The 24000-nt window shown below is 36.5% G+C and overlaps 1 protein-coding gene across 1 annotated transcript in view; it reads left to right on the forward strand.

Annotated features, from left to right (window-relative positions):
* Positions 1 to 24000, forward strand: part of LOC135210350 (uncharacterized) — a 242784-nt gene that overhangs the window by 55493 nt on the left and 163291 nt on the right. The window contains 1 exon segment of the mRNA XM_064243240.1: positions 18696 to 19418. Coding sequence (XP_064099310.1) covers positions 18696 to 19418 — 723 coding nt within the window.

Consider the following 24000-nt stretch of genomic DNA (forward strand, 5'->3'; position numbering starts at 1 on the left):
TAAGAAATTATGCAAAATCTTTCAGAAATTTCAAAGCACTCTTAGATCGGAAACGTGATTTGTAAGTTTTATAACACACACATTTTAGATGAGTAAGAGCGTCCTTTCGTTGTTTAAAATGAAAGGCAGAGGACAATGTCAGTCTGAAATAATTCGTCTCTGATTCTACATAAGAAATCTTATACCAAACCAGGAAAGCCAAGAAATATGTGTTCTGTGTGCATGCTCACTGAAGTTTGGTATGATTGCTATTATTCAGAAGAAAAACCTAATTCATATTGAAATTTTGAGGTTCTCATTGCACATCATCTGCAAGAGAACTTTTACCACAGTCCAACAGTGTGAAGAACAAAAGACCTCTGGAACTGAGAAATTCGACAGCATATCTGGCCGCTGTGAATTTGACCAAAACAAGGAAACCTTCGCCTGCAAACGTCTTGTGTAAAGTTTAGAACAGAAACTAGGAAATACCAGACTGGGAACGTTACAGTAAGGCACGAACTCTCCCGAGGGACTGTGAAATATCAGGCCGGCGACATTGTGGTCATGTTATGTGAAATGTCAGTCAGCACGTGAAGCTCGCTGAGTGTCACTTGAAGGGACAGAATCAACACATGAGTGTCACCATATTGACGCTCTACTCTTTTGTGCTTTAAAAGATTCTCTCTCTCTCTCTCTCTCTCTCTCTCTCTCTCCTCTCTCTCTCTCTCTCTCTCTCTGTTATGCATGTTGCTTGGAAAAAGTAGCGCTAATATGATTTTTTTATACTCTGGGTAAATTTAGGTGTCTTTCTCCGTTATCTTCTTTTATCTTTAATGTTTCTTCTGATAATGATTGTGGCTTTTTCTATGTCATTAAGATTTATACCCCGTATGGGGCTAGTGCTGTCAGTGCACTGTAGGCATTACTTAAGGTTCTTTGCAGCGTCCCTTCGGTCCCTAGCTACAACCCCTTTCGTTCCTTTTACTGTACCTCCTTTCATATTGTTTCTTCCATCTTACTTTCCACCCTCTCCTAACAGTTGATTCATAGTACAGCTGCCAGGTTTCCCTCCTGTTACACCTTTCAAACTTTTTACTGTTCAATTTAATTTCCGTTGTTTCATTCCACACCGCTGAATGACCTTATTTATCGGTCCCTAGTGCCGTTGGCCTTTTGCCCTAGAAATTCTAGTAGTCCAATTTGAATTGGAGATTTATATTTAGAACTTTGTGAATTACGCCCACACCTATTCACCTCTAGTTTTGAATTGCAGGTGTCGTCTAATTAAAATGAGTCATCGTTATTGTTGTTTATATCTAGGAAATCTGATACTACGATAAGGTATTGCTCATTGTTCATTGCCGCTTAATACTCAGCCATGTCGATCACGCAGCAGCACTTCTTTGGTGGAAGCGATAAGAGTCCAGAATGAAGGGCAAGAGCGGTGGGCACAGTGCATCCATCAGCCAGTAACAGCCTCTAGTAGGTGCAACGTTGTCTTTTAATTAGCACTTATCACTCTCGATTTATCAGAGCTCCCAGACCCCACCTGCCAACAGGTAGTTCTATTAATTGCCTAACATGCTCCAGTGGCTGTGTGATTTAACTCTTGGACAGACGCAGCCCGATGTAGATAAATAAGGCAGTTAGATCTTCGTGGGATCCAGCGTTGATCAGGGTGTTCTTGTTGCAAGGAACCCAAAAGTTCGTAGATAAAAGCGGGTGTAATTGTTATTAGGCGTTACCATACCTATCGGGAAGTTCAGTTTTCTGTAATTTTAGGCAGCATTTTCAAATATGCATAGTTTCTTCGCAATTAACTTGTTTGATTTCGTTTGGTTGTTGGAGAAGTTCAGCCAACGTTTCATGATAGATTCAGATGTGGAGTAAGGCCCAAATTTCACAACGCAAGGGTTTTTGGGATCCAGATCACATTTAATTAAGTATGTGTTTCGCCAAATCCTAATAGCTTCATACTGATACTCTTTGTGAAATGTTGAAACTTTTTCTGACAAATTTGTCTTGAGAGCACAGTCCTTTCTTTTCTTCATTGCGAAAAGGTTTCCGTGTTCTTCACTTTGATGTGTTTGTGTGTGTGTCTGTGAATCGTATTTAAGCTCAAGATAATTTTTGTAGAAAATCACCTTTTCTCTCTCTTTGAAATTTCTGAAAGTAACCAGGTATAGACGAGAGCAATATTTGGTTTGAACTCTCTCTCTCTCTCTCTCTCTCTCTCTCTCTCTCTCTCTCTCTCTCCTTACTTTCATAATGAACGAAATTATAGTCATTGGGTTCTATGTTACTCCACTTCCACTCCTTTTTCTATTTCTGGTGGCTGTTGTTGTAGGTACTGACAAGATATACATACTATAAGGTCCGCCGGATATGTTATTTGACATTAAGATGGCCTTATGGCAGCACGGGCTGTTGCTCCTAGAACAGCCCCTAGTATATAGCGGAACGATTTAGGTTGCTTCTGCGTATGACGTCATTAATGCCATCCCTCACAGGAACCCTTGCCTCTTTACTTTTCTTTCACTCAATATCCACTTCTAATCATATATTTTTTTTTTTTATGTTGATGATTCCCTCTCACTCTCTCATGAAAATGGTAGATATCGCTTTTATGAAATTACTCTTCAGCAATGTCACATTTTAAAGGAATCATGAAACAACCCAAATTATTTTTATCTATACGTATAAATTCATATACATATAGATATATATATATATATATATATATATATATACATATATATATCTATCTGTGGGGTGTGTGGTATATATATATACTATATATATATATATATATATATATATATATTATATATCTCTAACATATATACAATATATACATTTTATGACCTAGAATGATCCTTTTTGAAATGATAATGGTCTTTGTGGCAATCGTGACGCGACTAACGAACTTAATCCATCATTGTTTGACTTGGTATACCAACATTTTCTCACAACACTTGCCTCATACTCCAAATTTATACCAAAAGCACATAGAGAAGCTTGTTGCCTTTCGTAGATGAAGAATTCATAATATCAAATTGAGAGCATTATCACAACTTCTTGATAGCAACTGTGCAGCATATTTTACATGCTGGCGTTCTGAGCTCTGAACGTTTAAAAGTGAATCTTTCTTATTTTGTAAGCCAGTCCATACTCTGTTTGAGATTCCATCACCATTTCTCATAATGGATGATCTGAAATTCTATCTCCGTTTGACAACATGAACCCAGAACCGAGAATGTTAGTCCTGACTAATTTGAGTAAATCAGGAACATCTGCAAAAAGAATATTTGTCTGTCTGCATGTGGGTTCTGAATAGACGTTTTCTTACGTAAAGGGTCAATCCCAAATTTTATCAACAACCTAAGATTGCAGAACCGTAAAACATGCACTATTGCCACCACTAAAGAACCTGCATATTCCACTTCCTTTATCAAATTATTTTTTCGTGAATATTTGATTCGCTAAAATCAAAGTTTTTCGGTTCTTTCCATTTGTCTATTAGCCCCCTTAACATTACCACTTGCACTCACAAGTGTGGTTGATATAATCTGTCAGTGCTCCTGTCATAACAGAACAAATCACAGCCTTTTCAAGATTCAGTTTATCAAATCGACGACATGCTCGTTTTCAGCGTTCTCGAAAATGATCGTCACTTGGAAAAGTGAGAAATATTTGATGTTTGAACGTTTTGTTTCCAATCTTGTATCAGAACATTCAAAAACTGGACAGTTGTTGGGTATTTTTGTAGGAAAAACAACTGAATAATGAAAAGAAAACAGTATCTCTGGACAGATATCATTGGTGGATCTTCGACACGTGGATGCAGTCCGTGAGTATTGTTTGCTGAATTAATGTATGGATACAAGCTTTTATGTGATTTGGTAAATAGATCAATTAATATTATCTATTTACCTGTTTATTTTATTTTATTTATATATAATCTATATAATATATATATATATATATATATATATATATATATATAATAGATAATATATATATATATATATATGTATATGAATATTTTATCACATCACTGTGATTCATATATATAATCAATAAGCTGAAAATGTATAATATTCAATCCACGCTACTTCGGGAATATCCCGATGGGGAATGGTCTAGGGATACCCCAGGGTCTCGATCCCTCGACACAGTACCTCCTCTCCAGAATATATATATATATATATATATATATGATATATATATATATATATGTGTGTGCAAGGATGTTCGTGGTTGTGTATGTATATATAATATAAATAAGAATAGATTAGAATAGATAAGAATAGAATAGAATAGATGAATGTACTTCCACCCTTATCAAGCAGTGAATGACAGAAGGAGTTTCATTAGAGAAATGTATATTAGGAGATATGCCCTTAGGCGATACCTCACACTGAGGGACCTGGGGCAACTCGAACAAGATGTAAGCTTGACAGTAAGACTGGGGACGCCGCTAAGCCATTGTGGGTTCTGTTAATTGTCTTAATCCGCTTCATCGTTGCCTTAAGGAAGATGTTGTCTGTCTGGTTAGAATCCCATGCGCCTTTGGAAAGGGTGATCCTATTATCTTGTTTTTTTAGTTGAATGGCATAGCGGTGTCCCCAGGCATCACCTAAGGGCATGTCTCGTACTATATATTTCTCTAATGAAACTCCTGTCATTCACTGCTTGATAAGGGTGGAAGTAAGTCCACCGAAATATAGCCCTTGGCTTTAAAACAGTGTTTTCATGGGCCTTTTATACTTGCGACGTATCCTTTTTTAACAGAAGAATTTATTTACATATATATATATATATATATATATATATATATATATATATATATATATATATATATATATATATATATAGTATATTCTAAATCAAATCTAGTTAAATATCCATAAGTATGATTCGGTAAAGACAAGATATCGACGCAAGAATACTACGAGGAAGTAAAGTTTCAATTTTTCTGTTTCTTATCATTTCAAAATTTTGTTTGTTTTACATTTACTTATGCTTCTATTGAAACTGATTTCAATATATGCTCTCATGGAGACATTTTTACCCTACTTGACGTCAACAGAACGTTTGTTATAAGTATCTCTGATAATTTTTGTAATTATTTACCTTTCCGTAGTCTTTTTTCCTTTTCTAAATATACGTGGATTTAAACCTATACATGTGTTTTTTCGTACGCCATTTAAGAGACTACAGTATCTGGTCCGTTAAAGAACATTAATTATTGCATTTTAGCAAAGATGTTGCGCATATACTTATTTACACGTGTACAAACCAGCTGATTCTGTGGAAAGATTCTACTTACTTATATCAGCTTAGGTAACAGCTTCTTTTCTCAACAATGAGTAAGAAAAAAAAAAAGGGACAAAACCCAACAGTGAAGAACCTTATTAACAAAGGTCACGGTTCTTCACAACTCCAAGAAGGCGTCAGCTTCAATCAATCAAGCAGTCAGGAAGTCCATTATACTATAGGGTTATCCATGTGAAGGCTGTTATACGCTGTGGAAAAGATCTTTCACTTCTTGTAACGGAAAGGCTTCTTAACAAGATTTTACTTCCTGTTGGTAGAACTAAAGGTATTTCAGATGGATAGATATCAGTTTCATTTATGCTAACCTTGTTGAGGTAAACTTATCAAGGAATAGGAAATGCAAAGGGAGAGATAATTCGATTTTACCATGCAGAAATATTTACGATATATCTATAAATTTTGTTTATACAATCACCTCCCTGTGTCAATTTCAACCACCTGGTTGACGAGACTTAATTGTCGAAGCACTTATTAATTAGACCAAAATCTGAATCATATTGATATCCCTTGGTTTTAAACTTTAAACCATATGTCAGCCATATAGCACCGAACTTGTCCTATGATAAAATGCAAAGTTTTGAATGAATGCAAATACCCAAAATCACACATAATGACATTCTCCTATTATACGTTTAAAGGTGAATAGTGAATAGAGTTCTACCATCCTTAGATTTTTCCTCTCTTTATGTACCCCGAAGACCATTGAAAAGTGGGATTTAAAGACGCAATTTTCTGAATGGGCAGGGGCACGTGAAAAGCCTGACGGCTATAAAAAAAGAAAAGGGGGAAGAATGGGATTCCGGAAGACCCCTTTCACACGGCCCTTTCAGGGATTCTCCTCAAGAGGGGACTTTGAAGGGAAGCAGGGTCTGAAAGGAGGGGGAGGGAGGGAGGGGACTTTGTAAAACGGGGGAAGGTCTAAGTAAGAAAGGAGGTCTTTTGCATAGTATTTTATGTATTTTTAATGGTTGTTTTTTGTCCATGGGATAAGGAAGAGAAATTCTGTTTGTGTTTGTGTGGCTAAAATTTTGGTTATTTTCGGGTTGTCTATCAGGGGCTACGAAACTTTATAAATCTGTGGCTAAATATTTTCCTGTGTTAATTAATATACGTGATACTCTGTAGGCGCTGAAAATGTTCTCGTGGAATTGTTGTTGTACTTATGATTTACGGTAAAATTTATGAAATTGGGTTCGCTTCGTTGTTGTGATGAGTGGTTGGTTATCAAAAGGAGGGAAAAGTGTAACAGTATTTTTTTTTATTTGTTACACAAATTAGTATACTTCTACGAATTACAGTAACTTCCTTTGATTGAACCTGGTAATAATCCTATATACTTTTGCACAGAGAGTTTAATCTTATCCACCTAATTCAGTTGTATGATGAAGGTACCTTTTGACTGCTAAATCCAGTTATTTGTTATGTGCCGAATGTACTAGATCCTGTTAAATCCTTATTTGTTGTCACATACACAGTATACATCTTTCTCTAAGCAAATCACGTATTCTCCGAATACCTAAAGAACCTTGTGCAACAAAATCTGGTATTTTGACGCAAGTGCAGGTGGCTTTTGGTTGAGAAACAGATATTTGCATAAAATGTCAATCTGCGCACGACCCATTGTTTTTAGTACGGCATTGATGACGTAGAATAACGAAGTTTAGTTCAGTTATGTTTAATAAAGTTAATTTTCTTGTGTTTATTGTGTAAGCATTTTTGAACTCGAATGCTTTGAAAAAAAAAATCTATAAAATGTTGTCCAAGTGTTTCACTAGCAATATAGTAGTCCAAAGTTCGAGAATTTTTCCTTATCGCCGATTGTTTTTTTTAATATATGTTTAATGATTTTATATATTTTAAATTTCACAGTTTCCACCTTGAATATGCCTGATATAGAATAGAGCGTAATTTCCCCGCGAAAAAATGCTGGTTCCATATGACCTCCACAGATCGCTTTGTACGTATCATACCTAAAAGCTCCTCGCCTTATTCTATTCTTCTGCGAAATATTATTTTCGTGTCCTCTATACCGAGTTAGGCTTAATGGCCTTTTGTTTTTATTACGGCACAATCTTCGCTATCTCACTCAACACCGATTTTACGATAATCACTGGTACGAATGAATGTGGGCTTCTTGCACTGTTATTTGATGTTGGGGAGAGGAAAGGTCATTGAACTTACAGGCTTGGAGGGGAAATGGTAGAAGGTTTAATGATTTAAAATCAAATATTGATAACAATAACGAAGGACCTGATTATTCTAATCAAGGAATTCTTATGGTCATCATATTTATTGTAGGTTTTGTGATGATTATTGCTGTTTTTCTTACTAGTGATGTTTCCATTTGCCTGGATGACGTGTTACCAATCCCTGAAGGCTAAATGTACTGGAATGGAGTTTTCATGTCTGACACCTCTTGGCCTGGAAGGTTTCCACATCAAGACTTGTTCTTGGAATCCAAGTTTACCTTTTCACTAGGATTTCCGTTTGTTTATCATATATGGACAGTAATCTTATATGTTCATAAGTTCATAGGTAGGTGAGAGATGTAATGGTAATGAAATTCCTCGGCTCTGCCAACGCGGAATCAGAGGAATTTATTTCTGGTGCTAGAAATTCATTTCTCGATATAATGTGGTTCGGATCCAACAATAAGCTGTAGGTCCCGTTGCTAGGTGACCAATTGGTTCCTAGCCACGTAAAAATATCTAGTCCCTTGGGCCAGCCTAGGAGAGCTGTTAATCAGCTCAGTGGTTTGGTTAAACTAAGACATACTTAACTTAATGAACTTCCTGGTTGGTTCATTTTAGGAGTTAGTCAAATAAACCACAGCATTTTCTGAAGTTAGTGAATTCTAATGTATGTTCATTTTTTGTGTGTGAAATTGAGAGGAACATTTGGCAAAGATCGCAAGAAATCTGTATTTGTTGCAATCTCTTGTTTCCAAAAGATATCATCTCTCTCTCTTGGTAGTGACTGGAAAAATATCAGTATATAGCAGCCTGCTTTATATCATCAGAGTTCACTACTTACTTATAGAAAAAAAATCAAGAAATATGGATTAGATTAAGACAAGCAAATGTGTAGCAATAGAATTCCGACTGCAGATTCATTTTCTCTAGATGAAACGATCGTTGGGTGGGTACGCTGAGCCGGTTCTGGTCCGTGCGCTCTTCTTGCATGTTCGATCTCACTTCCCGAATGTCGGCTTTTTAATTTTTTTTTTTACAGGCTACACTAATGGAGATCAATTGCGTACTGGTGTTAAACACATCAAATCAGATTTTTTTTTTCTTATCTCGAGCCATTAGTGTAAATCTTTTCCTGGGTCCAACCTTTCATTATGTTTAATCTCTCTCTCTCTCTCTCTCTCTCTCTCTCTCTCTCTCTCTCTCATCCTCTCGTCTCTCTCTCTCTTCTCTCTCTCTCTCTCGTCTCCAATCTCCTCCTCTCTCTCTCTCTCTCTCTCTCTCTCTCTCTCAGCCAGAGCAATAGAAATATTTCGTCCTCACTTTTTGCCAAATTTGGTCCTTATAAGTATTCTTTGCCTAATAACTTGCGCGTCGCTTCTCATTCCGTAGATAACGCCAGAAGGCCTTTTCATTAGTTTTTACATGGTAAGACCGATGTGACTGTCAACCTGGGGCCTTAGAAAGCAAGAAAAGATAGAGGGAATTTAACCCAGAAAAAGAATCGATACACACACATAGTACATACACGTGGTAATAGGCGGAAGATTATAAGCTTTGAAGAACACAAAAGCGAAAAGCAAAGTTTCAAAGCTTTGTAGTAAAGAGAAGCAAATAGTCACAGCAAAGTGCAAGTCCAAGGAAGACTCATTTCCACGAGTGTAAAATTGATGAATTGTCCTGACAGGTGTTACGAGACTGCCTGAGATGGAAGAAGACACCTTGAGGTCAGCGAAACAGTTGCCGATACAGTCTCCTTAGAAATGAGGCACAAAAGAGAAAGAGAACTGATAGGCGAGGTGTGAGATGGGCCACCAATCTAAATTGCTATGGGTCCAGTGGTCGTATCAAGGGAAACGAAAAATGGCGCCTCTCGAGTATGAAAGTGTAGTGTTGCAAACGCGGACGAGTAGTCCAGGAAGCTTTAATAATTGGACTTGAGAGAACGTCATCTAAGCAATACGCTTCATTCTATTTTAAAATATTCGACAATTTGAGCTTAGGTGTGTGTGTGTGTGTGTGTATGTGTGTGAATGTGTGTGTACACGCATCCCCCCTTCCCAGGTCAATTACACGTATGGTGAACACCCACATGCCAGTAACCGGTTGACTCTCATATTTTCATATTTATCAAAAAAATTAGAAATGACGACTGTAAATTGTCCTGGAAACCTTGAACCATACTAAGGGTCACACAAGGAATGGTTCTGCTCTGGATGAATCAAGACACTTTCGATAAGAAATTTGAAAAGAAACAAAACCCGAAACTGAAAGAGACTTAGTGTTTTGTCATGATTTCTGAACGTGCCAGGTCGTCATGGGTAAAGTGCTGAGTGTCAGCGCATGAGTTGCTGTGACAGTAACATGCAGGTCTTGATCAGTGAAGTTGATGATTTTGGTTCGCGCGAATGGAGCCCTCACCACCAACTGGCCGCCCCTTCCCCCCCCTCAATTGGAAATTTTTAGGATAGTCTCAGTCCTGTTATTGTTATTTAGAATGACATATTAAAAAGAGAGAAAAATGTGTGAAGGAAATTACAAATAAGTACAGATAAGGATAAAACACAGGGAAAAAGGTGAGAATGGCTGGAAAAATAATGGATGCCATATACATATATGTATTATGTATGTAAATGATTAAATAACAGCCCTAAGGTAGCGTTCGGCCTCAGTGGGAGACTGGAATTGGTTAGGCAGTAATTATATAATTAATCGCAACTTGCGGAATGTTATCTACCTGGTTTATCTTAAAATTATATTTTTGGGAAAAATTAAATTGATGTGTCCTTATATGTATTTATTCTTGCTAAATAAACTTATGATATTTCCACCTTCTGTTTCTGGCCGCTTGGACCGAGACAACTATTTTGAAGGCACTTTGTTTCGTTTGCAAGTCTATTAGGCACAAGGGAATTTTACTGAGTACAATTTTGTCACTTATCTTTGTCTATACGCCCACCTCGCTCCCCACTTCTCCCTCACCTCTGGTTCTTCTTCATCCCTTTTCTGCCTCTTTCTTCTCTCTGCTTCCACTGCGCCACTCTGCTGTTCTCCACTGTACCTCCACTGTTTTCTCTCTATCTGTCCAGCCTTTTTATTCGGATGACATCTTCTTAGCACCGCCTTTGGATTTTGGATTTTGACTGGGTGTGGCATCCTCTGAAAGAATTCTTGTATCTGAGTGGCTACAGACTTTCTACAAATCGCCTTCCTGTCATTTCTTCTGCAGTGATTCGTAGATTCTTCATTTGGAAACGCCTCTTGTTCCTACCCTTGGGTATCCTCGTGGGGTATTCTTTGGGACCTATTTTGGGACATCCTTACAATCTGTCTGGCACTGCTAATTTGATTGGTTAAAACCATAGGCCTACCCTTGGAGCTTTCGAGTTTAACACTTCCCCCTTTTTTAAACAATTGAGCATAGAATTCCCTTTCTAACATTTGCCAGATGGGCTGTTGGAATTATCCCTCTACTCTCTGCACCAATTAATGAAAAAGGGCGCCAATTAATCCGCGAAGAGGGCTGGAGTAGGCGTAAATGAGGTGTGACCGAGTTTTCTGAGTTCCAATTTCTTGAGGGTGCCTGGGCAATATCGCTTGTTGCAAGGCTTGCGTGAAAAGGTTTCCTTTACACTTTGTTGCGGTTTGGGGACAACCATCCCTTGTCCTTTTTCTATTCGGTTTTGTGCTTTTTTCTTAAGTTTTTATAAGTTAACGTCTTTTGAAACAATTTCCCTTAATTCAGTAATCCGCACTGTAACACTGTAACATTTATACTCTATATATATATATATATATATATATATATATATATATATATATATATATATATATATATATATATATATATACACACATAAACAGACAAAGAAAGAGAGGGTGTAGTTTGGTTTTGATTCAGCTATCATCTGTTTTACGAAACTGCAACAGTTTCTTTTAGTTATTGTCATTTATTAACATTCTTTGCTAATTCCATTTCTGTTCCTTGTTATTTATCCTCAGTCTGAGTGCTCTCGGTCATGTGTGTTTTTCGATTACATAATTGCCTACGTTTTCATAGATACATTTTGTTTTAATTACTCTATTATATTGCTATGAATTTTGTACATTTAGTTTTTAATTACTCTAGTATATTGCCACAAATTCTGTCTGTATGAAAAGATGAGTCTGGCTTCTCTGCGTATATTCTACCTTAAATATAAGTAATTAGTTTTACTCATTATTCTTAGGCAATTTCGTGATGAAGCAAAGAAATGATTCTATATTTACTTGCTATTTTCAAAATAACCTAATCCTTTACTCATCCCCCTTGTTCGAACGCGGATATCTGATTGGCTGAACGTGGATGCCCTCCTCGCTGCCACAGTTTTTGTTGTTGCAGTGTTTGTGTTTGAAATAAAATCCATTGCCGTTTGCGGTCCACAGGATTGCAGTCATTTGCTGCGTAATTTGCTAACCTTCTAAGTAATTATACCATGTTAGGTTTAGCGTGTAGTGTAAGTACCTATTTTTGAGGCTTTCGGAAGATATATCCTTTAAAGCGAAGCACTAAATTTTTTGGGGATAAATAAGGTATAAGGTGAAATTATTTTTATAAAGACTTTTCTGATAGTATATATATATATATTATATATATATATATATATATATATATATATATATATATATATATATATATGTGTGTGTGTGTGTGTGTGTGTGTGTGTGTGTGTGTGTGTGAGAGAGAGATTGAGAGAGAGGATTTTGGCATCAGTGGCGTGCGTTTTGATTGCAAATTTCATTCCGTTGTCCATTGCTCTTTGAGATTTAAAGTTTACATTTTCGGTCATCAATTGATCTTAATCTCAAAGAATGCTCTTGTTTAGTCCAATGTTTATTCCATTCTGAGGGTGGATTCCCCTCTTACCACCTTTGGTTGCGATATGCTTATATTTTATTTGTATTCTAATTTTCCTTTATCGTTTGAAAGGCGCTGGTCTCTTTAAGAATTTCGAAGCTGATCAGGAAGTACAATACAAAAAAATCTAATTTTCCAGATGCAATTCAGTATTCGTTGGCAGTGGCCAGGGACTTGTGTATTGGTCTGCCTTCTTCCAGCAGCTGGAAAACGGCGCAGTGAGCCTTCCATACCTGACCACCTCGATCGGCTCGGTTATGCTAATGTAGGATCGTGAATATTCACCAACACTTTAACTGAAATTTCTCACCTGCGAATGATTTATCAACACGCTTTACCTTATCCAACACTGTGGGCCAGGGTGGGTGTTACGTTTACCAAGGGCAAAGGGGCTCGTGGATTTTTTGTTCCCTTTTTTTCTCCGCGGATGATGATCGTGTTCCAGCTATCCGGTTTTATCGATGTTGTTAGTTTGGGGCATCGAGCGGCACCACTAAGTTGACCTGATAATGACGGGTCTCCATCGGCAATTGCATGCCCCGTCTGCAATCTCCAGCCGGCGCCCGTTAGTGTTTATTATATTTTCCTTTATTATTTATGGCTTCCTGATTTCACTCCGCCTCATACACAGACACGCGCGTTGCTTTTTTGAAAGCCTATGGCGTCCTCAAATGCATTTGCTCATTTCACTTCTCGCGTTTTTAGAAACTTCATTGAGGAGCACTTATATGGTTTGCCTTTTTTGATCAAATATATATTGCGTTCTGTATATGAATAACGTTCCTCAGATTTATCGTGATTCTTATCGATGTTGGCGCGTGTGTGTAGTCTTGTCAGCTGGAGATTACTTTTGTGCGCACCCGACTTCTCAGAACATTCTCTCTGAGCCGTTATCGTATGGTGTTCTCACCTGTTAACATTTTTTCATTTGCCTGAGTAGCAGGCTTCCCAGTTTCTAAGTCATAACTTGATTGGCCGTTGTAAAATTTAGTTGGCACCGCAGTGGTTTTAAAGAGCAAGCTTCTGATACGTGTTGAAGTCAGGGTTGGCAATGATTAAATCAAAGTTATTTTAAAATCAAACTGATTTATTCAACTGATTAAATCAAACTGATTTAATCAAGTGATTAAATCAGTGATCTTTTAATTAAAAAATCATGATTTTTTAATTTTTTTAATTTTTTAATTTGAAAGCAAACAAATTGAAAAATATGGGTTGAGGTTAAGAAAAACTAAAGTATAACTGTGCTGCATCTATTTATTTTGATATAAAAAAAATTGCAAGTACATACTTTAGGCCAGAGCTGGAAACCTAAAAGATAAATCAATAGTAATTCTGTCATAAAATACACTTTGAGGAAAAAATGCATTGAAAAAAAATCTAAGAAACAAAAAAAATTAAATAAATAAAACAATCAAATAAATCACAGATTTTTTTTTTTCATTTTTTTTTTTTTTTTTTTTTCCAAATAAAAATAATCACTAACCCTGGTTGAAGTGCGCCGGTGAGCGTATGTGTCTGCGTATTTGTTGGTTGCCAGAGATTGGCGAGAGGAACAGCCTGATACCTTGAAAGAATAAAATTTATGCTTCTCATTAAAATCAATAGGTTGAGCAATGAAGGTGAACATAAACCGTAAGACTTAAAAAGTGATGTCAGTTTTCTTAAAGTATATGTTGGGTAATGATGACCAAGAGGACTTATTCCCGTAATGGAGTGAATATGCGGCAACCGAGGTCGTATTTACAATGAGTGAACTGCCAGTTTATTTGCATGTTTCCGTCACAATTCACTGTAAGCTAATTCTCCACTTGATTCTACGCACTTAACGAATAAAATACTTTGAATTTTCGGTGAATAAAAAAGAGATTAGTGCGTTCTCGGAACACTAATGCTGCTAGCTTTCAACTTTTCGTTTGCTCCACTGCTGAGTGAATACAGAGATTCGAAACTTTAAACTAAGAAGATATCAGAGAACAGAAGGAAGTAATGGGAGATAAAGATTAACAGCGAGGAATGTGAGAGATAGAAGTATGGAATAATGTGATATGAAACCTAATATAATATAAATTAGGTTAATTAAAAGTGAGCGTAACGAGAGAAAAAAAATTGAAGAGTCAATAGCAATAGCCATCTGCATAAGAGCAGATCATTAAAATTAAACAGCAGAAGGAAAAACAGCGAAGTATACGAGTGTGTCCGAGTCATAAATCTGCGGAAAATTATGGCCTCAGTGGGGTATATTATGGTGTAATGAATAATTTATTTTTTTAATTTATGCATTCGCATTTAGTTGTTGGTTATCCGTTTTCTTCTTCTTCTTCTTATTCTTTCTTGCCTTCTTATTCTTCTTCTTCTTAATTATTATATTATTATATTATTATTATTATTTATATGTATGATAATTGATTTTTTTAATTTATGCATTCGCAGTTAGTTGTTGGTTATCCGTTTTTTTTTTATTATTATTATTATTATTATTATTATTATTATTATTATTATTATTATTATTATTATTATTATTATTATCCGCAATCGCAATCATGTTGCAAAATTTTTACTCTTAAGCTATACTTTATATAAAGATGTTTAAAAAAAATTGTCTTTGCTACTACGATGTTTGTGATACTATTTAATTTTTTTTTTTATTGAGACAAAATGGTGTTGCGGTTATGTTAAAATAGTGTTCATTGTCATTGATAATTATTCTGTATTTACGTACACAGAAAGTGAATTAGATGGCTGAATTTCTCTCCTATTTTATTTCCACCTGGACCCTCCAGTTTCCCCCTTTTCTCCCTTTTTTTTTGTTTTTCTTTTTTTCCTTTACTCCATATCTTGCTTTTTTCTTTTTTTTTTTTTTTTTTTTTTTTTTTTTGTTTTTTTTTTTTTTTTTTTTTTTTTTTTTTTTTTTTTTTTTTTTTTACACTCCGTCCATCCTTATTGAGACCATTTACCTCCCAGTGCAAGAAGATTACAATTTCTGAAGGTAAATATGTCATTGTATGAAGCCTGGTTGAACGTTATTGTCATGCAGTTTTTACTCTCAAAATATAGTTACATGGTTTTGGATCGCTCTCCATTGAGAGAGAGAGAGAGAGAGAGAGAGAGAGAGAGAGAGAGAGAGAGATAGAGGAGAGAGAGACAGACAGACAGACAGACAGAGAGAGAATATTGTTTAAATCACCAGGTAGATTCAGGATTATTTCCTATGTTCATACTAAAATGAAACGTTGCCAATGATTGATATTTTTTGCTATGAATAGGGAACAATGACTTTCTCAATGCATGTTCTGCCAGTCTTTGATGATGTTGATGTTATTTCGTTTTACCAGTGTTTGAAATCGATAGCACGTAATGCAGCTTGAGTGATATTTCTTTGAAACGACAGTTTACTGTTACAGATAGAAATTGATTACTTCTTTTAGGATGTCAACATGGCGCAACAATAGCAGATGCGATAAGTATGATTTATATCGTAACAATATACCCCCTGGAGAGGCATACGGCTTCTCTGAGGGGGCGTGAATAATGGGGCTACCGCCAGTAAGGTCTCTGAATGCTTGATGGCGGATACGATCGATGGTTACAGGGAGTCTTTGTCTGCTAGACTTCTGTCATTTGTTTCTTTGGCAAGGTAGTCTCTCTCTCTCTCTCTCTCTCTCTCTCTCTCTCTCTCTCTCTCTCTCTCTCTCTCTCTCTCTCTCTCTGTGTGTGTGTGTGTGTGTGTGTGTGTGTGTGTTTCAGGCGTTCATGTATTGTTTTGCAGATACATCTCATTTTTGTTTACTAATTATTGCTTAATATTTTATCATTTTCGGTTGCCATAGCAGTGCCTAAAAGCTGGCTACAGAGACCATAAGTTTTTGGTATGGGTCCCTTTCCCCTTGTAATTGGGGTTCAAGCAGTTACTTTCTCCCAGTTCGATCATCCCTCTTTGTGACCTATATGATTTGTATTGTCTTCTCTGACACTATATCTCATAAATCCTTATGATTTCACCGAGTCTTTGTTTATGTTTCTTTAGTACCAGTAGGGAACCATGAGAATTGAACAGTCCTTGTTGAATTCTTTTATGACGTAATCATTTACTTTTTCTATGACGGAACCAACAGCTTTGGATTACGGACGCTGCCATTGGCATTTGCTTTTTTGCCACGAGCTTTCAGTATTACATCTTAGAATCCTTTTATTCTCAGTGTATAGTTGTTTTTTTTTCTTTGGCAGTGCCTTAAGTGATCTGTGAAGGGTATTGATCATCCTAACAGTTCCATTGCATTTGTCTGATGATCATTGGAAGATTTATCTGTCTATATGTTGTCCTGTCTTTTTGTTTAAGCCTTTGGATTATGTTATTTATTTATTTTCTCGTATCTCTTGTTATGACTAAAATTGCAATCTACAAAAGCTTTTCATATGGTTATTTTTCATTCATTTGCATGTTTTTATATACATGAATTGTTTTTTATTTATTAGTTATCTTATGTATGTATTGTTTTTATTTATTTATTTATTATCTTATGAATGTTTTTTTCAAGAATACATTGTATTTGTTCAAATTGCTTGTCCTCTTGTCTTGATAAGAGACCCTGAAAGCTGCTTTGCCCCGCCATCAGATTTCATCAGCTTATTCTTGTCTAACCATATAATATTATATTTTATTACTTTTTGAAACATATTCAAATCTGTTTTGGGAGGAAAATGCTGTCCTGTTCATTGAATTGTTACATCATATCACCTCGCTCAGGCGGTTCCCTTTGTAACTTTGCAATGGGGTAGAGACTGTTATAATACCTATGTTAAAGTATCCAGTAAAAATAACTAAACCATTTATGTAATAGCTTAAGAAAAACATCATGAGTATTCGTCTTTTCATAAAAAATTCACGTCTCCGAATTATGCATCCACTTAGATTTCGCATGTATGTTTTAGTCTTGTGCAGTTTATGGCATCTTAATGGATGTTCGGGCTCATCCAGTGAGGATAATGTCTAAGGTAAAAACCGCGGATTTAGGTAAGAATTCATCAGTTTTTCAGCGTCGAGGGCTCCTTCAATTAAAAAGGGTCGGGAAACTTATTACGGTTTGGTTTAGCTGGTAATTTGTAGTGGGTGAGTGGAGTTCGACCACCAACCTAATACTCCTCTTAGCCTTTTATGTCGCTCCGTTAAGGAGAATGTTGTGTTCATTTCCATGAATTTTACGAGGTGCTCAGTCGACTTCCTTAGCATTCATTTCAGTTCTGGGGTTTTAAATTATGAATGATATGTTAGACCTCACGTAACTAGATAGGTATCTTAGTCGGATACCATTAGTTCACTAAAAAATACACTGCTAGGCGTAAGATAACGGTTCAATATCTGGCATGAAAATATTTTAGTGGCTTAAAGTCAAATTGTGTATTGGTAAAAGTTCTTTTCCATTTCTTTTTGAACAGAAACGTGTTATGGTATTCAGTCTTATATTTATGTTTTAAACCCCATTTTCGAATTTCCGAAGTAGAACGAACTGGTGTTAATAGTGACTATGGGAAAAAAATTTATTTTTTTAGAGGATTTATGACTTGTCAGCGATTTTGCATGTGGTATGGCAAATCGGTAATTGTGTGTATTTAGGTGTATGTAAAAGACAGTTTAGCAAAAATTCCTTTGTGATTATAATGGAAGTGTATTATTACGACTGGGTGACCACCTGTGAAAGCTAGACACCGCTGATATTCGGTAGAGCAACCTCATTCTAGGTAATCAATTTAGGAGCTGACTACCGACCTTTTGGATGTGGTGTGAGTGTCAGTTGATTGCTATAAGGCCCGAGAAACCAGGAATATGAATAATTTAATGTTGTGGCTGTGTTAAACACTTCTTATGACATTTAGCCTGGAATTTTCGTACAATAAAGATTTAAAGGGTTGTAAACAAAAAGGTATGAAGAAATGAATGGCTTCTCTTTAAAAGACTATATGGCAGGCAATTCGATTGGTCATTTTGCTTTGATAATTAAAAACCGTTCAGTGTTATTATCTGGTGAATATAATCCATCTTGTGTGTGTGTATATTTCATATGGAGCAAACTAAAATAATCGCTAATATGCTAGCCAAGGCTCTATGATACTGAATGCCTATATTTGAACATGAAATTACCAAGTGGGAAATCAAGCGTTATGTAAAAGATAAATGTGCGACAATGAAAGTGATGTATAAGCTCCTTAGGGTTAAATTCTTTTGATGTACCCAGAGATGATGCCTTTATGTCAGAGATTAATAATTCTTCCTTCTCGTATATTTCCAGGTATTATCCGGGACAGAGCTCTCCTCTCCCGGTCCCCTTCTCCAGACAAGGGCACCAGTGGTAGCCCACCGAGAACCTCTTCCTCCAAGACTTTAGTACCTGGAACCCCAGAACACCGCAGAAGGCAGCGCAATCACCTTCCAGTAGGGGAAGAACCGACTCTAGATAGTGCACATTCAAGCAAGGAGGCTGTTCGAAAGGTTGACCTCGAATCTAACGGGTCCTCACTTTCGAGGACCGGGAGTTCTGGCGATGGAGGCCACTTAGCGAGGTCAAGAAGTCGCCCCCTAGGGATATCATCCTCCTCCCCGGGGACTTCAAGAAACAAAGGACACCCGTATCCTTCAGGTGACAGGCTTCCTGAAGGTGTCGGTAGTGGGTTTAGTTACATAGCAGAAAGGGAAGAGGAAGAAGGAGAGCACAAAGAAAACGTAGAGGAGGAGCTATACTCGAATCCAACTCAGCCTCCACTACCACTTCATCCCAAACTCGAGGCCCTTCGACGGTACGTCCGTCGGGATTCTTGCGACAGCCATATTTCCAACCTCTCGGGACAGTGGGCGCCCATCAGTCGAGAGTCCAGCCGGGACTCGCTCTGTCTGAGCAAAGGGTGGCTCAGCAGGCAACAGAGCGACGCGTCCTTAGCATCCTCCGAGCTGTCCTACGGCACTTCAGCGTCTGGTCGTTGGTCCTCTGCTCTGCAGCGTCTCGGCGAAAGAAAAGGTTAGTCAGTCCAGAGTCCAGATGGTGCCCTGTGCCTTCTTTGGAGATAAGGTCATCGGGTTTTAGCAGCCTATATAGTGCCACTTTTTTGACGGATTCTCTCTCTCTCTCTCTCTCTCTCTCTCTCTCTCTCTCTCTCTCTCTACACCGTGTTCAGGTAGATCATTAATAATGACAAAGATTATCATGTCTTCTACAGGCGAGACTGTAAATGTTTTTGGAAGTTTTGTCCTCCACGAAATTCCGTGGAGTCCGCGGACCGTCGCTTTCTGTTCTTGGGGCTTAGTTAATTATGAATCAACCGTCAGGTATCGTGGCTATAAAAACAAGTGATTAATGCACTAGACTACCTTACGTTCTCTCTGTTCCATGGAAATTGTATTTGTAGCATTTCGCGTCTTTTTTTTCTTTCAATGACAATTATTATTTCAGAGCTTCAGTGAAATCTGTTGATGTCACATTCTCATCTTCTTATTGACCATTTTTCATCTGTGGTTCTGTATGACGGTGCTAGCACATTCATCAGTCAGCATGTTCAGTAGCATTTTGTAAGCTGCATCAACATTCAGCTAACTACTTTGGAAGTTCAATACGCAACAAGAAATTTTTTTATAATTGGCATTTCAGCAGTTTAACTCTCGTGTAAATAGAAATGCTAACAGCGCTTATTGCTTTTGTAATAAGAATTTCGTTGATAAGATTATGAATTTGATGTGCGTAAAAACGTTTACAAACCTTATTTCAGTCCTGTTTAGGAAGTGTGCTCATGTTGAGAAATAGACCGCTGTTTTCACTCCATTTTCTTTGAGGGAAGTGCCGTGGGGGTAGACTATAAAAAATAGCCAGGCTGAAAGTCGTGACCAGTTTCTTCGTAACAGAGAGACTTGATCTCTCCAGGAGTGCAGGTGTGGCTTTACGGTGGGCTGGATTAATTCCCGGCCAAATTACCCAGGTTTCTCTATGGTTTGAGGCCACTCAGCGACGATTCCTGTCTCGCGGAGCGAGATCAGTCCTCGGCTGCCCGTTCTGTTTCCCCTTTATCTTTCGCATCGATTGCTTGCAATTGCCTTTTTGCTTAGGTGGGCAGGGCAGGATGGCGATTGATTAGGCTGCTTTATTTTCTTGGGTGGTTTGTGAAAACCCGCTATTTCTTATAGGAATTCAGGTGAAAGTAGAGTTTTAGAAATCAGGTATATATTATGCTGATGTGGGATGCATGCACTTCTAAAAAATTGTTTTCCCGCATTGTGCCCTTTTTATTATACCTTTAGGTATGTTGACATATTTTGGAGTTTGCTGAATAATTATAAGATGTTTTTTCAATTTTCTTCATTTTTAAGTGCTGAATTTAGAAAAGTGTTATTTATCACAGTTTGAGCCAACTTTTGCTTTGATAGTTCTTTCACCTTCGAGTGTCTATTTTTATCTAAGGAAAATAAGATCATTGGTTTATTTTTTTATATGTTAGAGTTTCTAGTTACATGGCTTGAATAAAATGTCAGGTGGCGTGGATTATTGTTTAATGCATCATTGAAATTACTTCTTGGATACCGTAATATACCATGTATAATTTCATCGGATTGGAGTGAATGAGGTAATAAAATCAGAAGTTCGGTCTCATCAGAGGAAAATAATAGATTTAATCTTCTTTCCACTGTCAAGACTCGATACTAATAATTGTATGTTTTTGAAAGACCAAACGCGGTGAACTTAAGAATGTACTCTTGTGTGAATTCGGTTTTAAGAAGTTTATATCATTGAAACTCTTCCCGCCCCTTTTTATCCCTTATACCTGAGGTAAACATCTCTTTCAAACCACGTTTACATGAATGTTAAAAATGTCGACGCAGCCTTCGGAAAATTGAGAAAATTGAATTTCATATTTTTAGAGCATTGATCTGAGCTTAGAACTGAATTGTTTTGCAGGTTACCAGAAGACTCAGGTACCAACATGCGGTTGCCAATAGATGGCTTGCCCGCTGGAATACCCATAATTGACATGCTAATCTCCTCCATGCATGCATGAATTTCCGTATTGATGTTATTTAAAGTGTATAGGAAGTCGAACCCGAAACCTAACGGTATTATTAATCATTTCGCATGAAAAGAAACGGAAATCTTGAGACCGATGCGCTCTTGGGAAAATTGGGGCCACATACCAGCGCAATCGGCGAATCCTAACGGTTGAGACGGGAGGATTTGAAAGCTTTCATTCGAACCTGTCTGTTATCGGCCTATCTTTCAGAAGGGCTGGATTACTTGGATATGACAGACATATCCCTCTACCCAAGGCCGTATTGGTGGATACTCGGTTCATTAGATAACCTCCTCAGGTGTTGTGCTCAGCTGTTTTATTTGTTTGAGCTATTGTTTGTGTGGGCCTTTTGGAATCCGTATGTTACGTCTTATTGCTTTGCTGGACACGATGTTCACATGTGTTTATTTTCGCCTGAAAGCTATGGGTATTTCAATTATAGGGTTATAATAGCATTAGAGGAATGTATTGCTATTTGTGTCAGTATCTTATATTAATCTTTCGCATGGAGTTCTCTGTTCGATTTTTATTAGTAGACTCATGTATGCAACTTATAGCTGTAATAAATTCACTGCTAGGTCCATAATCGTGAACTTGCGTAATTTTGTAAACTACGTGCGTTCTAGTTCAATTTCCTTCTATTTTTATTGCTGTTCTTTTATGTACTATTTTAGATATTTGTCATTTATCATTCCCCACAATAATATTTTAGCTTCGCAAATTCTATTGATGGTTTTATGTTCTAGTGTATTTTCAAATATTCTACTGTAAATCCAAGCTTTTAAAGCTACCTACTATATCCTCTTGTCAACCCTTCTATTTAAAAACAGGTTTGATACATTGCACAATAGGGTCGTGTGCTGTTGGTCAACCCTGTTATACGAAGTTATTCTATGAATTCTTCTCGATAGATGTGTAGAGTCGGTTTTTGGTAACATGCAATTTTTATATTAGTCCGTGTATTTTCTTTGGCCGTTTAACACGTAATCCTAATAAGATAGATGAGTCTGCTGCCATTTTGCCTAAATAGCACTTGAACCAAAGATATTAAGCTCTACGGCCGTCTATGAGTAACAAAAAATATAAAGAACGTACGAACAGATACTTTTAGAAATTAATTAATGATAATGCTTTTATTCTGATTTTTTCCTTTCGAACCGTTAGGGAATAGAGAAGTCTGATATGACCAGAAATACATGCTCTCTCTCTCTCTCTCTCTCTCTCTCTCTCTCTCTCTCTCTCTCTCTCTCTGCCAATAACATTTTTACAGACACGAGAGCAAGTCTCTGTGTGCGGAACATTTTTCGTAGCGGAGGGAGGAACATTTTCCAAGCAAGAAAGAGGATTTAAAAGTGATTTCCTGAAGTACAATCAGGAAAGAGCAACTCACATGAGCAAACAAAAAAGCCTTTGTCAGTTATCACAAGCAATAGCAACCAAGCAAACACACTTGGGTACCCCTCTCTCCAGTGGGTCTCCTCAGAGAAAAAAAGAAAAAGAAAAAAAAAGTGTCTCATGTTTGGCCAGGCAAACAAGCGACTCATTCCAACTCATTCTTTTACACCTAAAAATACCTCATCAGAGTTTCATGAAGGCGATTTGTGACATTCAAAGGAAGGCTTAATCTATTTCTCGGTTTCGAAAAATTCTATTTTCGGGTTGTATTTTTTTGTATGGATTTTTTTTTATTATAGCCTCTTATAATTACTTTATTATTGTTAGTAATGGAATGCGATAATGAGGAATAGAAGTGAAAAAGTGAAGTAAGGAGGTGGACAGTTTTAATCTTTTGTAATGAGTGGGATCTCTTCTTTATGTAGTTCCCCTTACCTCCCTCTTACTTCATAGTCTTTTTCAGTTTCGAAAAATTCGATTTTCACTTTTAATCTTTTGAAAAGAAGTGAGTCATCTATCCTTTCTTTTCTAATGATTGGGATCCCTTCTTTCTGTGTTTTTCCTTTTCATCCTCTTACTTCTTCCTAAGAACACCATATTCTTCGAGAGCTTGATTTCAAGTCAGTGACCCCTTTTTTCATCTTCTAAATAATGATAATAATTATAATATAATAATAATAATATAATTTTTATCTCTTACTATTCAACTGGAAATTTCATTAATGAATTAAGAAAATCGGAAGTAGACTTGTGTTTGCCGAGCTGTAATGTATGTGGAGTTATTGTTAATTATAAATTTATAAATTTTATTTTGAATTGAATTGGTGCATTATTTTGAAAAGTAAACCTGACTTTGAGTATGTATTCAGAAATATGTTTAGAATTAATTTACATTTTATATATTTTTCTATTTAAGATTGAAATTAATTATATAAAGAGAGTTACAATAAACATAGGCCATGTCATAACAATATATTTTTCAGTAATATATATATATATATATATATATATATATATATATATATATATATATATATATATATTATTACTGAAAATACGAAAATACATATTTTTATGACATGACCTATGTTTAAATGTAACTCTATATAATTTTCAATCTTAAGCAGACAAATTTTTCTTTTTTTATTACAT

This window comes from Macrobrachium nipponense, chromosome 39, assembly GCF_015104395.2.
Source record: "Macrobrachium nipponense isolate FS-2020 chromosome 39, ASM1510439v2, whole genome shotgun sequence".
NCBI lineage: Eukaryota > Metazoa > Arthropoda > Malacostraca > Decapoda > Palaemonidae > Macrobrachium > Macrobrachium nipponense.